Source organism: Aspergillus karnatakaensis (assembly GCF_047715665.1).
Source record: "Aspergillus karnatakaensis strain CBS 102800 unplaced genomic scaffold BJY04scaffold_23, whole genome shotgun sequence".
Lineage (NCBI taxonomy): Eukaryota > Fungi > Ascomycota > Eurotiomycetes > Eurotiales > Aspergillaceae > Aspergillus > Aspergillus karnatakaensis.
Genome location: NW_027395735.1, coordinates 421471 through 435240, shown reverse-complemented (window position 1 = coordinate 435240; position 13770 = coordinate 421471). Strand labels below are relative to the sequence as shown.

Below are 13770 nucleotides of genomic sequence, written 5' to 3'. Positions count from 1 at the left end.
CTTTGACACTCGCATGCACCAGCAGAGTCTCGCCTCTACGAGGCCTTTGCGCCGTCTCAATCACTGCACTAAGCTGCCTGCAACTTGGACTCTTGCTAACCTCCCCGGAATTAAGTTCATGGTTTCGTGTCTCCATATTCGACTGCTTTGTTTTAACGATCCATCAACTGAACCTCCTAGTCATCACAAAAATCGACCCTCATGCTTTACAATATGGACAGTCAACAACACCATCAAAGAGCCTTATCAGAGACCTATGGGGCGTGTCCTACCTATTGACAAGCACAAGAGGCCTCCATACAAGATGGCAAGCAAAAAACACACCCCCGTGGCCACCAATCTACCAGACAAGACCTATAACACGGACATTCTTCATCACACGACAAGCGGCAATCGCACTCTGGCAAATTATCCTGCTAGCATACCTATTCGCTTTCTGCCAACAACACTCTTCAACCACGCTCATAAGCCTACTACAATCGTACCCTGAGACACTACGAGACTTGGCTGCTCAAGCAACCATAAGTCTTCTCCTGTGGTTCCTCCTCGCCCGCCTAATCGGCGACATCAACTACCGTCTCGCCAGCATCATAGCCGTCTCCATAGACTCCTCCACAATGTCCGACTGGCCGCCCCTCTTCAACAGCATATTTGACGCCTACACGCTGCGCAGGTTCTGGGGCGTATTCTGGCACCAGTGCTTTCGATGGCCGTTTTGCGCGGCTGCAACGGTCATCACCGAAGATGTGCTGGGGCTGTACAAACCGGGTCTCGTGAGGCGATATGCGCATATGCTGTGTGTTTTTGGGATTTCAGGGGCGTTGCATCTGCTCTGTGACATGGGGTCGGGGATAGATTGGAGACAGTCTGGGGCAATGAGGTTTTTCTGTGGGTTTGTGGGTGGGATTATGATTGAGGATGGGGTGCAGGCGTTCTGGCGATGGGCGGTGACGTGGGCTGCTGGGATAAGGTCAAAGGGGAATGGCGAGTTGGACGCGACTCCGGTATGGCATAGAGTAGTCGGATTTATCTGGGTGGCGTTGTGGTTCACCGTGACGACGCCTCGGTATCTGGGGAGGACATGGGAGGCCACTGTGACTGGTATGAATGACATGAACTCGCTGTTTCTCAGCGATCTGGATTTGCGGGCTCTGGCTGGATGTCTTGTTGCTGGCGCAGGGCTTCTGCGGTGGAGACTCGGGGTATGCCCTTGAGATTGGTTGAATTGTCTGTATATCATTCCGCTGGCTACAGAGGAATAACAGGTAGTAATATGAATGATATGAACGCAAGTAGTCACTAGTTAGATACAGACTCTCCCAAGCAGTTGGTGAAGATTGAACAGAAATAGAGCCAAAAACTGAGTTCAGGTCAGTAGCCTTCAAGCTGCTGCGACCCCATCGCCCTGGCCCAGCGGCCCAACGCCATAAGAGGAAAATAATGCGGATAGAAGTTATACTTCATATAAAACCAATTCGGAAATCCAACGCCCGTGAACAGATGCTCTGGCCACGAGGCGCCACTTCCTGATCCCACAGTCTGTGTTTCAAGCAGATATCTAATACCCCGGAGGATGGCAGGATCCGTAGGAGGGAGAAAAGCCAGCAAGCCCATCAAGCCCCAGGCTGTCTGAGAGGCTGTGGATGGCCCAACACCAGCATATTTGCTATCGCGGTAGGATTGAAGGGACTCGCCCCAGCCCCCGTCGGAATTTTGAACGGATCTCAACCAGGTAAGGGCTCGGGGCACCATTGTTTGGATGTGGGTGCATTCCTTGTCCTTCCCTGCGAACCGCTGCAGGCCGCATAGCACATTGCTTGTCCCGTAAACGTAGTTGACACCCCATCGACCGTACCATGCGCCAGTTGGCTCCTGGCAATTTCTGAGGAAAACCGTTGCGCGGGCTACTGCGTAGTGAATTCGCCCGACAATGGAAGCAGATAGGCTGTTGCCCGGGCGGCAGGACTCCAATACTAGGCCAAACGCCTCTATGGCACGACCGGTGACATCGGCGGTGGGTGGGTCAGAAAGGCAGTCCATATCACTGAAAGGAATTTTGTTCATGAACAGGCTGTTGTTATCAACTTCGTAGGCGCCCCAGCCTCCGTTGCTGCTTTGAAGGCCGAGCAAGAATTCGGTGGCCCGGAGGACAGAAACCGACGAGACTGCTGAAGGATCTTGTTTCAGAATTGCGATGATGACAGCCGCTGTGTCGTCAAGGTCTGGACAGAACCGGTTGACGTACTGGAAGCAGAACCCGCCAGGTTGGAGGTCAGGTCGGTATACTTGCCAGTCACCAGAGGTTTTGAGAATCTGGCGATGCTTGACCCAGTTCATAGCCTTGAATAGATGGGTAGAGTTCCTGGAGACGCCAGCATCGACCAGTCCGACGGTCATCAACGCCGTGTCCCAGGTTGGAGAGATACTAGCCTGGATACGCATTCCACGCTTGTCCCTCCAGGCGAGGCGTTCCACCGCGGCAATTCCTTTCTGCACAGGCTCTGACGAAATCGAATATCCCTCCAATCGCAACGCCATGACGCTCTGCGCCATGGATGGATAAATCCCTGCCCAGTCCCCCTCCTCATCCTGATGGTCCAAAATCCAGCGGACACATTCCCGCCGGGCATGGCTACGGAGAGAGGAGTCACGCAAGAGAAAGGCAAAAAAGTGCAGCAGATAGTCCACAGCCCAAAAGCAGAGTCGCGCAAAGCTCCAGTCTGGCGGACTATAGGTGACCATTTTATCCGCAGGGTTACACCAGAGCTCATCAAGGTAGTCATTTGATGCCGAAGCGCCGTTTGGCAGGGCATAGATCGGTTCATGGTGTCGCACCAGTAACAAGGGTACAATCATTCCCCGAGACCACGACGACATTCGATAAATATTGACCGGTGTGCTTTGAGGCGCGAGAATGAACTCCGCAGGCAGCTCTGGCACCGCTTTCCAAGGGAACAACCCAACCATGGCTAGATAGACGCGCGTCAGCATGCGCACACGGGCAACGCCGCCCACCGAGAGCGCAAAATTGCGAGCTCGTCGCATTCTAGCATGATCGGACGATAGACCTAGGAGCTTCAGAGCCAAGTATGCTTCAGTCGTCATGGAGATGTCGCCCTCAGAGTCTTTTGCGAGACTCCAGGACCCATCTGCCTGCTGCTCGGAAAGGAGCCATGAAGCTAGGGCTTCGCGGTCGAGTCGCTGCTCCAGGCCTAGAATATGCATGAAGAGAACGTATTCCGCAGTGCAGCTGGGATTGGACTCGGTTTCGGCGCACCAGTGGCCATCATCTCGGATTTCCTGATACGAATATGCGGCTGCCTTTTGTAGGGATCGAGTCACGTTTGGCAGGAGGGTGGCTGTAAGATAGGCTGTTGGTGCATCATTCCCATTGAGCTTTGGCTGAGCAGACTCTGTGGCGTACATCATTGTGAAACATGTCCATCTAAAGAACTGCTTTGGAAGAGCCAGCATCTTTCCGCTCTTATATGGTTCACTCGCTTGCAAATATGTCTTACTATAGCCTAGTATTCTTTAGCAGACGGTTGCAGTAGCGTCACATAAACTTAAAAAATATAAACTGAAACTCTGTGTACATCATCCGTATCCGGCATCTATACATATAGGCCCCTGCTGGGGCCCGGGGTACTGCTACACGAATTGGAACCTGTCTCACTAGCTACCCACCGCTCACGCAATTCACCTCAGTATGTGGATGATGGGAAGGAGGTGGACAGGGGAGTCATATATCATTGCTACATTCTGCGCAGCAACACCTCCACCGGGATAGCTACACTGAAACGCACGAATATGGCTGTGTCTTTTTCTCCACCGGCCAGCGGGTTAGACGAAGACGAATTTCCACGAGTTCGGAGCACGTGACAAAGCTAGCGATTCCGGTAAGTCGGGCGAATTGCATGAATGCAGGTTCTCCGTAAAGATAGCATGATTCTGATACAAATCCTGAAGAACCGCTCCTACCCAGTCTAGCTCCGCCTTTGTGTTCTACTTTTGGCCTGGCCTTGCAAGCAAACCGGGATGTCTACACGCTCTGTCGTCCGTTAGTCGTCCTCGAGGGAGCATGATATAGCTAGCAAAACCGGTGTGCAACCTGGGAACCCGTAACCCGGAGAGAGAAGCCAGGGGGCTGCCATGACTTGCTGGATAATATATCCGGTGTCCCAGAACAGGGGTAACATAGACAGGAAGACACTTGAAGGGCCTCCGTTTTCAGCCGCTGAATCGCTGGTTCTAGATAGGTATCACCTGCTATCTATATACGGAGTCCGGTCCCGTCGATTTTAGATCGCATTCCTGATATTGCGGTCACTTCTCAACCAAGGATTGTAGCGCTTATATCTGCAGCTGCAGTACTCTGAAACATAATGTAGACGAGAACTTACCACTAATCAAAACCTATTCACTTAGTTACTTACCGCTACACAGCTATGCTCGGGGTTCAGCATCTTCCTGATCTTTACACTCTCTCCACCTTTCCGGTCTTAGCGATAGTCCTACCACTACTATCACTGATCATCCTGGGGCGCTGGAAGCCTCCCCCCCGATTCCCCCCGAGCATTCCTCGCCCTAGTATAGGGAACAACAGATTTGCGAAACTTCGCGCCTCGTATCGTGGCTGGCCGACATCACTACCAAATCTGTCAGAAGGATACAGAAAGGTACGATATGGAAATTCTACCCAAGCCAGTTCCTTAACTTTTAAGCCTCTGATACCTTAACAGTTTAACATTCAAGGCCAGCCCTATATTCACGCAACTCCTTCTCTTCGTCCACAGGTTATCCTCCCAGTGAAAGATTTCGAATGGCTCCTCCACCTCCCCGACAGCATGCTCTCCGTACAAGAAGCCATGAACGACAGTGCCGGAATAGCCCACCTCCTCACAGGGCGCGATGCCACTCTGGAGAAAATTGCTACGTTGACGGTCAGCCAGCATCTCACCCAAAGCTTAGGTCTTGTACAACCAGATCTGCTCGACGAGCTGCAGCTGAGCTTGGATCGGGTATTAGGGCTCGACACTGATGAGTGGAACTCAGTCTGCATATTCTCGGCCATGGAGCAAGTCGTCACGCAGATTGCGGGCCGTCTCTTGTTTGGAAAAATGCTGTGTCGTGATTATGAGGGTTATATTCCCGCTGTGCTTTGGTGTATGCATTGCTTTGGCGCAGGGATGATACTTACCGCGCAGTTGTTGCCATGGTTTCTGCAGCCAATCGTCAGCGTATTCTTTAGGATTCCCTTGAAATTCGCCATCTGGAGGCTCTCGTTATATACAAAGCCGCTTACCACACGGTGGTTGAAGCAGATTGTGGAAGAGGAGAGCCAAACAAACACCGAAAGTACGAAAGTACCGTACAACATGGCAACCACGTTTATTCGGATTGCACAGAAACAGAACCGCTCTGGTCAGTATAAGATTGATGCATATAAGATCACCTCATGTCTGAATCAAATTGTGAGTACGTGCCACAAGAACGTGTCTCTAACTGAGCTAAGCTAATCTAAAAAAAACACCCCCCCAGGCCATGCTCCCCTTCGGAACCACGATTCCAAGCTCGTCCGCTCTGCTGCTTGACATCGCACACCAAAAGGGTCTATCTCAATCCCTGCAGCAGGAAGCTGCCACAGCCCTCACGAGCAATGAAGCCTGGACGGACCTCTGCTCCTTCAATAAGCTGTCCCTCGCAGAGAGCACCATCAAGGAAACTCTACGTTTGAATCCAATTCAGCTGCATGCTTCCAATCGTGAAGTCATCCATCCAAATGGTCTGACACTACCGACAGGCCAGCATTTACCTTGCGGCACGTGGGCTGCTGCGTCGGCATGGGATGTCCATCTAGATGAGAGGTTTTACCCTGACCCAATGAAGTATGATCCATGCCGATTTCTAGATTCTGAGTCCCAGAAAACATTGAACGAGACGCAGAATATTAATCGGCTTGCCGCGAGTTCTCGTTTTCTTCCTTTTGGGGCAGGGAGGCATGCGTGGTAAGCTTCTAAGATTTTCCTATCTTCTCCATTCCCCCAACCCTCCCTCCTCCTCTCACGCGCTGGTCTTGAATACTGACCTTCTTGAAAACACTTAGTCCCGGAAGACACTTCAGCCTACACTTGCTCAAAATGATTTTGGCTTATGTCGTCGTGCACTATGAAATTGAACCGCTTGAGGAGAGGCCCAAGAACCATGTCTATGGACTCCATGTCTTGCCAGATCGAAAGGCTACTATCAGGGTTCGACGAAAGAAAGAAATTATGCCGATCCCTGAGGATATAGGTGTATAGTTCCTGCAGATAGGAACTCCTACAGTGCTACGGATATATCAGAGGAATGTGAGAACGATATTGGGTGCACCAAAGAAAAACAACTAATAACAATCGAAAGATGTATTGGTAGATTTATTGAGGAATCCTTGTATAGCGTAGCGTATGCCTAGGACAAGGAATGAAAGGTTTTGACTATCCCACTCCCCAAGCCCACATTGATCACTCCATATCACAAAATTTTAGAGCAGCACTGCCCGCACTAGAGAAAACCTTCATTCTATGGACCATAGCTTTCTCTGGGTACTTGGCATGTAGGTAAGACGTAGAAAGGGTACAGTCCGCCATGTCTTACTTACTACACGTACGTCATGGCGCATGGAGAATAGAACTGAGTAAGTAGGTAGGTAGAGTGCATATACGAGTAAACGTGCCAGATGGTCACACCAACCAAGTCCCTCGGATCGGCATCAGGTGGCTGCTGCATGCAAGCCACGAGGATTTGAAACTCCCGTCGCTGTTTGAGAAAGTCTGATAGGCGGTGCTTCGGCCTCTACTGCCGATCCAGTGGTCAGTGCCAACGTCCGCTGTGGTGGCTGAGCAACACCCTTTATCAAAAGCTATCGCCCAGAAGGCTCTTATGATTGGGCACGGTTATTCCCTCCCAGAGCACGGTGAAAGAAGCTAGTTAGTAGGGAGGTCGTGGGGTGGATTGTGGCGGTCTTTGTATTGGGTCTGGTAAATGCCTCAGTGCGGATAGCGTTTGGTAGTTTTTCTTTGATGGTTGATGTGAGATAATCGTTTCTCGAGATCGAGTAAATTCATTTTGATCTTCAGACTTGATAAATATGTTGTCGACTGCTACTATTTTTGCCTGCAACCTTCACATCACACAGCTCGCCCGCTTAACAGGAGCAGAGTACAACGAACCCTCCTGCTGACGTGAAGATGTGGAAGCTTCCGATCAACTTCATCTTTCTGCATTGTATGCTCGAGCCATCTTTCATCGATTACTCTAGCTCTGACAGTCCCAGACACATACATTCTCTTCCTCGGTCTCCTCGGGATCGCTGTCTTCTACCCGTATGGCAACGTGAGCGGCATCGACTCCTACTTCTTCGGTGTCAGTTCCTCTACAGAGTCTGGTCTGAACCCGTACGCCGCACTCATCATTGATCCTAATCAATATGATTCTGATATCCTACTAGGGTTGATGTGAAAGATCTAAAGACTTACCAACAGCTTTTTATCTACTTTGTACCTCTCGTCTCCAATATCGGATTCATCAACATCCTTATCGTCGTTGTACGGTTGTATTGGTTTGAGAAGAGGCTGAAGGAGATAGGTGCGTTTCTCGTGATCCTGTTGGTTTGGATTGGGCTAATGGTTCTCTACTATAGCGCCGTCCGTTCTTCGCCCGCGTCCTGAGACAGTCGAGGGAAAACGTGCTGAAATAGATGCAGAAGCGCAGTCCTCCGAGACCTTGAGAAAGGTAGAAAAGCTGGATAACTCTCAAGCTGGGCCTTCTCGTAAGACCAGCTCCGAAGTTGACTTACAACGCACGGTTACCTTCAGTGACACATCCAAGGCCTTGTATATCCCTCCACCACGAGACCGTGACAAAGGTACAAGTCCTTCACAAAAAAGTGCTTGACCCCTTGTGCTCATACAAGTAGGTCACCCTCTTATTGAAGTTGATCATACACCCAGCGAAGAGAGTACGTCCATCATTCTGTACCCTGTATGCTTTTACCCGGCTGTGAGACCTAACGGATCCAGGCGAAGACGAACAGCATACCGCAGCAAGCCGGCGAGCAAGCACATATTCGCTAAGTCGAGTCAATGCCGTTACATTTGTTGAAGCTCCCTGTAAGGCTCGCGAGTCACAGATTCGACCTGCAGTTTCACTTTCCAGGGACTCCAACATCCTGGGACTTTCGAAACAGGCTACCGTGGGAAGAAACTCACAGTTTCTGAATCTTACAGCAAAAGACCGAGAGCGTCTTGGAGGTGTGGAGTATCGCAGTCTTCGTTTACTGCTAAAGATCGTCGTTGGTATGCACGTTGTATCGTGCAGCGCAATAAAGTAATACTGATTACTGATAGGATATTTTCTTGCCATTCACTTGATTGGTATCGTCTGCTTAGCCGCATGGATCGAACACGCAAATCCTAGGTATCGAGAGTACCTAGATGAATGTGCTCAGAACAGGACGTGGTGGTAAGTCTAGCCCTCTATTAGCGCCACATAATTCTGACTTCTTAGGGCTATCTACTCGGCGCAGACCATGGCGGATAACCTAGGGTTTACCTTGACGCCAGACTCGATGGTCTCATTTCAAGACGCAGCATTTCCGATGTTCATTATGAGCTTCCTTGCGTATGCTGGGAATACTCTCTATCCGTGCTTCCTGCGACTCGTGATCTGGATCATGTTCAAGCTTGTCCCGGAAGATTCGTCTCTCAAAGAGCCACTCAACTTCCTTCTGAGCTATCCTCGACGCTGTTACATGCTGCTTTTCCGCAGTCGTCCAACCTGGGTCCTGGCTGGTATTATTTTTATATTGAACTTCGTCGACGTTCTGCTCATTCTTCTTCTGGATCTCGATAATCCAGCTGTAAACACCATCCCTCCAGGTCCACGGGTGATGGCAGCGATCTTTCAGGCAGCATCCGCACGACATACCGGTACAGCCTCTTTCAACCTGGCAGAAGTGAATCCCGCAGTCCAGTTCAGTTTGCTCGTCATGATGTACATTTCAGTGTTCCCCATCGCAATGACCGTCCGATCTTCGAACATATACGAGGAAAAGGCTCTGGGAGTATATGCTCCTGAGCCCGAAACCGATGAGAGCAATGGTAAAGGCTATCTTTTGACGCACATGCGAAACCAACTCAGCTTCGACTTGTGGTATATCTTCCTGGGTATATTCTGTATTTGTGTGGCAGAGTCGGAAAGGATCATGAACCCATCTGAGCCAGTTCGTACTACATGCCTGGTATAGACTTGCTAAGCGGCTAACATGATCAGGGCTTTTCGGTGTTTGCGATTTTCTTTGAAGCGGTTTCAGCGTAGTAAGTGCCCTGCTCCTCTCGATACTAATCATCATAAGTGCTGACACATGCAGCGGCAATGTCGGCCTTAGCTTGGGATACCCTGGCGTTTCTACCTCCTTTAGCGCACAGTTCTCGATCTTTAGCAAACTAGTGGTCTGTGCTTTGATGGTCCGAGGCCGCCATCGAGGGCTCCCCAGCCAACTCGACCGGGCAATCCTCCTCCCAAGCGAGCGGCTAGTAGAAGACGACCATGTGAGCTCTCAAAACATCACGCTATACAGAACGAAGAGCCTGCGAAATCTGAAATGGCCGGAATACCGTCCCTTGAAAGTAAGGCGATATCACACCCAATAACAGCGATTTGTTGCCACCGGGAAGTCGTACAGGTGGCGTCGCTTGGCAGGTAGGGGTCTGATTTAGATATAGACGGGGAATACGAGCGACTTCGCACAACTTCAATAGCTTTGTGCTGCATCTGTAAAGCTCTGTCGTAGTGAGAATCAGTCAATTGATATGACACATTGTCTGAGGGAAGGAAAAGTGGGTAGTGGCGGCATCATGGTTCGATAGCGGGCATATTTTTGGACGCATCAGGGTCACGTGTGCTCAACAAAGTGACCGACTTTCCACACCCCCTTTATCACAACACGAGAAATAGAGAGATTCTGAGAAATCTGTCATTTCTCTTTCCCTCCGCCTCTGGAATCTCAGTTTGATAGCAGACTGACCACACGATAAGCGTTCTTAGTGCTCTCAATTGCCGGATAAAGCAGCATTGTCCACGGTGGGTAGGTTATGTCATCCATGGCGGGCCCATGCCGTCATACGCATTGGGGGATTCTACTTCATACCCTCAATTCTCGACATTGCCCCTCGTGTTTTCTTCAATCACACTTTTTACCCCTGTCTTTTCAGATCCTCGCTAACATCCGCCTACTACGAAGCTACTGCCTATACCCTTACCTTCCTCGAAAGCTTTTAGACACGATCACGAATCCCCGGAAGCCTTATCCGCAACGAAGCTAAAGCGGGGCACACACGATAGCTACAATTCACCTTGTCCACCACTAAACCTATACCCATTTATCTCTTGAATCGATTAGCGTTATAACGAGCGAGAGACGACAGTATGGATGACTCAATGATTCCACCCAAAACGAAGAGCATTGCTCCACAACATCGGCGGTCAAGCTCGGGCGGTGATCCGTTTCAGCACCCAGATATCTACTATGGAGATGATGAAGCTATTGCCAGGCTGAAGAATCGTCGCCGTGCTTTCTCTTCGGTGAGTCTAGTCGGGCACTATAAAGTACGAGTATTATGGCGCGGACACCGCTGACGAGCTTTTTGCCAGTCCCTGAAATCGTTCAATCGCCAAGATATCGCCGATATGCTGGGTGACAAGGGCTCAAGACGTGGTAGTCTAGGTATGTATTCTTTCTCTCAATCAACAGCGAAAGATCAAAGCCTTTTTACTGATTATGGATTATAGACCCTACATCAGGCCAGCCCCGGAAGTTCCTCGTCGATGTTGAAGCAACCCTTGCTAGTCTCCTGGAGAGAGAAGACTCTGACAGAAACATGCAAATCACCATTGAAGATGCTGGTCCGAAGGTACGTGGGCAACACCTATGTACATTATTGTCAGTACTAACCCTTTCTAGACCTTCTCCCTAGGAACAGCGGCGTCTTCTGGTTACAATAAATTTGACGTTAGAGGCACATATATGCTGTCCAACCTCCTGCAAGAATTGACGATTGCCAAAGACTATGGCCGGAAGCAGATCGTCCTTGACGAGGAACGTCTCTCCGAGAACCCCGTTTCACGTCTCTCACGTCTCATCAAGAAATCCTTCTGGGACTCTTTGACTAGAAGGATCGATGGTCGCAATATTGCGATAGCTGGTAGGGATCCTAAGGATTGGACTGACGATCCTCGGCCGCGAATCTATATCCCGCCCGGAGCCCCCGAGCAGCTGGAGTACTACACTAGGATTGCTCGTGAGCATCCCGAACTGCGACTCGCTGTGATAGAATTGTCTAGTGAGATCACGGCAGAATATGTGAGAGACCTAAACCAGGCACCTGGGCTTCTTGCATTGGCCATGGAGGACCACATTGACCCAGAGACCGGCAAGAAGGATCTCGCTGGAGTCCCCTTCGTGGTACCTGGAGGGCGCTTCAACGAGCTGTACGGCTGGGACAGCTACATGGAGTCACTAGGACTCCTTGCCAGCAACAGAGTCGACCTCGCGAAAGCTATGGTGGTTAACTTCTGCTTCTGCATTAAGCACTATGCGAAGATCTTGAACGCCAACCGCACATACTATTTGAACCGATCACAGCCACCATTCCTTACCGATATGGCTCTGCGGGTATATGAGCGCATCAAGAATGAAGAGGGTGCCTTAGACTTTCTTCGGGAATCAACACTTGCTGCTATCAAGGAGTATTACAGTGTTTGGATGTCTGAGCCGCGCTTGGATCCCGTCTCAGGTCTATCACGTTACCGTCCACTAGGTCTCGGAGTCCCTCCAGAGACAGAAGCTTCCCACTTTACCCATCTTCTTTCACCTTATGCTGAAAAGTACGGCATGGAGTTCAAGGAATTCGTGCAGGCCTACAATAACGGAAAGGTCCAAGAGCCGGAACTCGACGAATACTTCCTGCACGACAGGGCTGTCCGAGAATCCGGGCACGATACTAGTTATCGTTTAGAAAGGGTCTGCGCTAACATCGCTACCGTCGATCTGAACTCCCTTCTATACAAGTACGAGGTTGATATTGCTCGGATAATTCGAACATACTTCAAAGACAAACTTGAGATTCCGGTCGAATTCCGAACGCCACTCACAAAGGATGTTCAGAGCGAGTCATCGTCCGTGTGGGATCGTCGTGCCCGCAGGAGAAAGATGCGAATGGACACATATCTCTGGGATGAGGAGAAGGGAATGTACTTCGATTATGACACAGCTAAGCAGGAACGCACCACATATGAGAGTGCCACCACTTTCTGGGCGATGTGGGCCGGACTTGCTACGCCTCGTCAGGCCTCTGAGCTAATCACCAAGGCTCTTCCCCGACTTGAAGCTTTTGGTGGTCTTCTGTCCGGAACCGAAGAATCCCGTGGTGTTGTTGGAGTTGACCGACCTACTCGGCAGTGGGATTACCCATACGGATGGGCACCACAACAGATGCTTGCTTGGACTGGATTCGTTCGATACGGCTACCAGGAAGAGGCTGAGCGACTTGCCTACAAGTGGCTGTACATGATCACTAAGGCCTTTGTTGACTTCAACGGTGTTGTTGTGGAGAAGTACGATGTGACTCGACCTATTGACCCTCACCGCGTTGATGCCGAGTACGGAAATCAAGGCGTCGACTTCAAGGGTGCGCCACGAGAAGGGTAAGTTCTCCATAAACCGAAGTATAATCATCTACTAACACTGTGAAACAGATTCGGCTGGGTCAATGCTAGTTACGTGTACGGCTTGGACATGCTGAACGCGCATCAACGACGTGCCCTCGGTGCTGTCACCCCCTGGGAGACGTACTACAAGGCCGTTAACTCTCAGGGCGACGCAGTGTTTGGGAACGGAAACGGACAATAAATGTGATATGACTTCAGTACAGCTTTCCTTTACGAGTTACCATACCATGATGCATCGGGGTACGGGTATAGAGAGGAGCGCAGTGCGGTCCACTATGCTCATCCCACAGGGTCTTGACTGCGAAAATTCCATAGATATAGCGTTTTGCGGGGAATGACTGATGATGATAACTTGGTATAAAGAATAAAATGACGACGTTTGACATTCTACGATACAGTATATGGTAAAGATTACAGATTGCTTATGCTACCTGAAGCCCCGATCTCGGGCCAAATACGTCTTACTTGCTCCCGATAACTATCTAGCTCATCCACTCAAAGATCAACAAAGCTGTTTCACCTTACATAGCTCGACAATAACACGGGAGTTTCGCTCCTTGTTTTCCCGAGGCTATTCTCGTGTAGGCACGCAAAGCAGCTGGTGATTCGACGGCGAACATCTGAGGAACAAGATATAGCTCATCTTCTGGGCTAGCCCGATCCAAATTGTCATCTTGTTGATTTGGCAGGCAGAGCTGAAGATGGGCGGCATCTGATAGGCGCTCGGACGGAGCTTGTGCTGGGCTGGGGTGTGGTTGTGCCGAGGTTGAGATTTTTGGTAAGTGCTGTTTGGTAGATGGATATGGATTTTGCCTAGGTATAACACAGATACAGATATTCTCATGGTGGTATTTTATGATTTTATGAGCTGAGTGTTCTATGTTTCTATATTCAAGACCTAGGATCATTTGTATTTACGAAGGGTGCTATACTACTCCAGAGCTATCGAGATGTTCCAGTGTCGATGCATCAGGCAGGTGTATCCGGATTACATTAATACTT

The 13770-nt window shown here is 50.0% G+C and overlaps 4 protein-coding genes across 4 annotated transcripts; 3 read left to right on the top strand and 1 right to left on the bottom strand.

Moving 5' to 3' along the window:
- Positions 1-1371: 1371 nt before the first annotated feature.
- On the bottom strand, positions 1372-3429 carry BJY04DRAFT_207467 (terpene cyclase/mutase family protein; the record flags this gene model as incomplete). The annotated part of the gene is made up of 1 exon (XM_073713860.1): positions 1372-3429. One exon carries the CDS (start codon positions 3427-3429, stop codon positions 1372-1374), a length of 2058 nt encoding a protein of 685 aa, XP_073571529.1.
- A 1019-nt stretch (positions 3430-4448) lies between these two features.
- Positions 4449-6012, top strand: BJY04DRAFT_218154 (cytochrome P450; the record flags this gene model as incomplete). The annotated part of the gene is made up of 3 exons (XM_073716257.1): positions 4449-4679; positions 4743-5474; positions 5542-6012. 3 exons carry the CDS (start codon positions 4449-4451, stop codon positions 6010-6012), a joined length of 1434 nt encoding a protein of 477 aa, XP_073571528.1.
- Positions 6013-7229: 1217 nt separating this feature from the next.
- Positions 7230-10080, top strand: BJY04DRAFT_227772 (putative potassium uptake transporter; the record flags this gene model as incomplete). The annotated part of the gene is made up of 10 exons (XM_073718703.1): positions 7230-7266; positions 7316-7436; positions 7490-7626; positions 7682-7906; positions 7958-7999; positions 8061-8336; positions 8388-8502; positions 8548-9262; positions 9313-9356; positions 9410-10080. 10 exons carry the CDS (start codon positions 7230-7232, stop codon positions 9690-9692), a joined length of 1995 nt encoding a protein of 664 aa, XP_073571527.1. The 3' UTR covers positions 9693-10080.
- BJY04DRAFT_56876 (alpha,alpha-trehalase) lies at positions 10081-12956 on the top strand. Its single transcript, XM_073720654.1, has 5 exons — positions 10081-10623; positions 10693-10765; positions 10831-10952; positions 11003-12744; positions 12796-12956. The coding sequence occupies exons 1-5, from the start codon at positions 10468-10470 to the stop codon at positions 12947-12949; spliced, it is 2247 nt and encodes a 748-aa protein (XP_073571526.1). The 5' UTR covers positions 10081-10467; the 3' UTR covers positions 12950-12956.
- Positions 12957-13770: the final 814 nt, after the last annotated feature.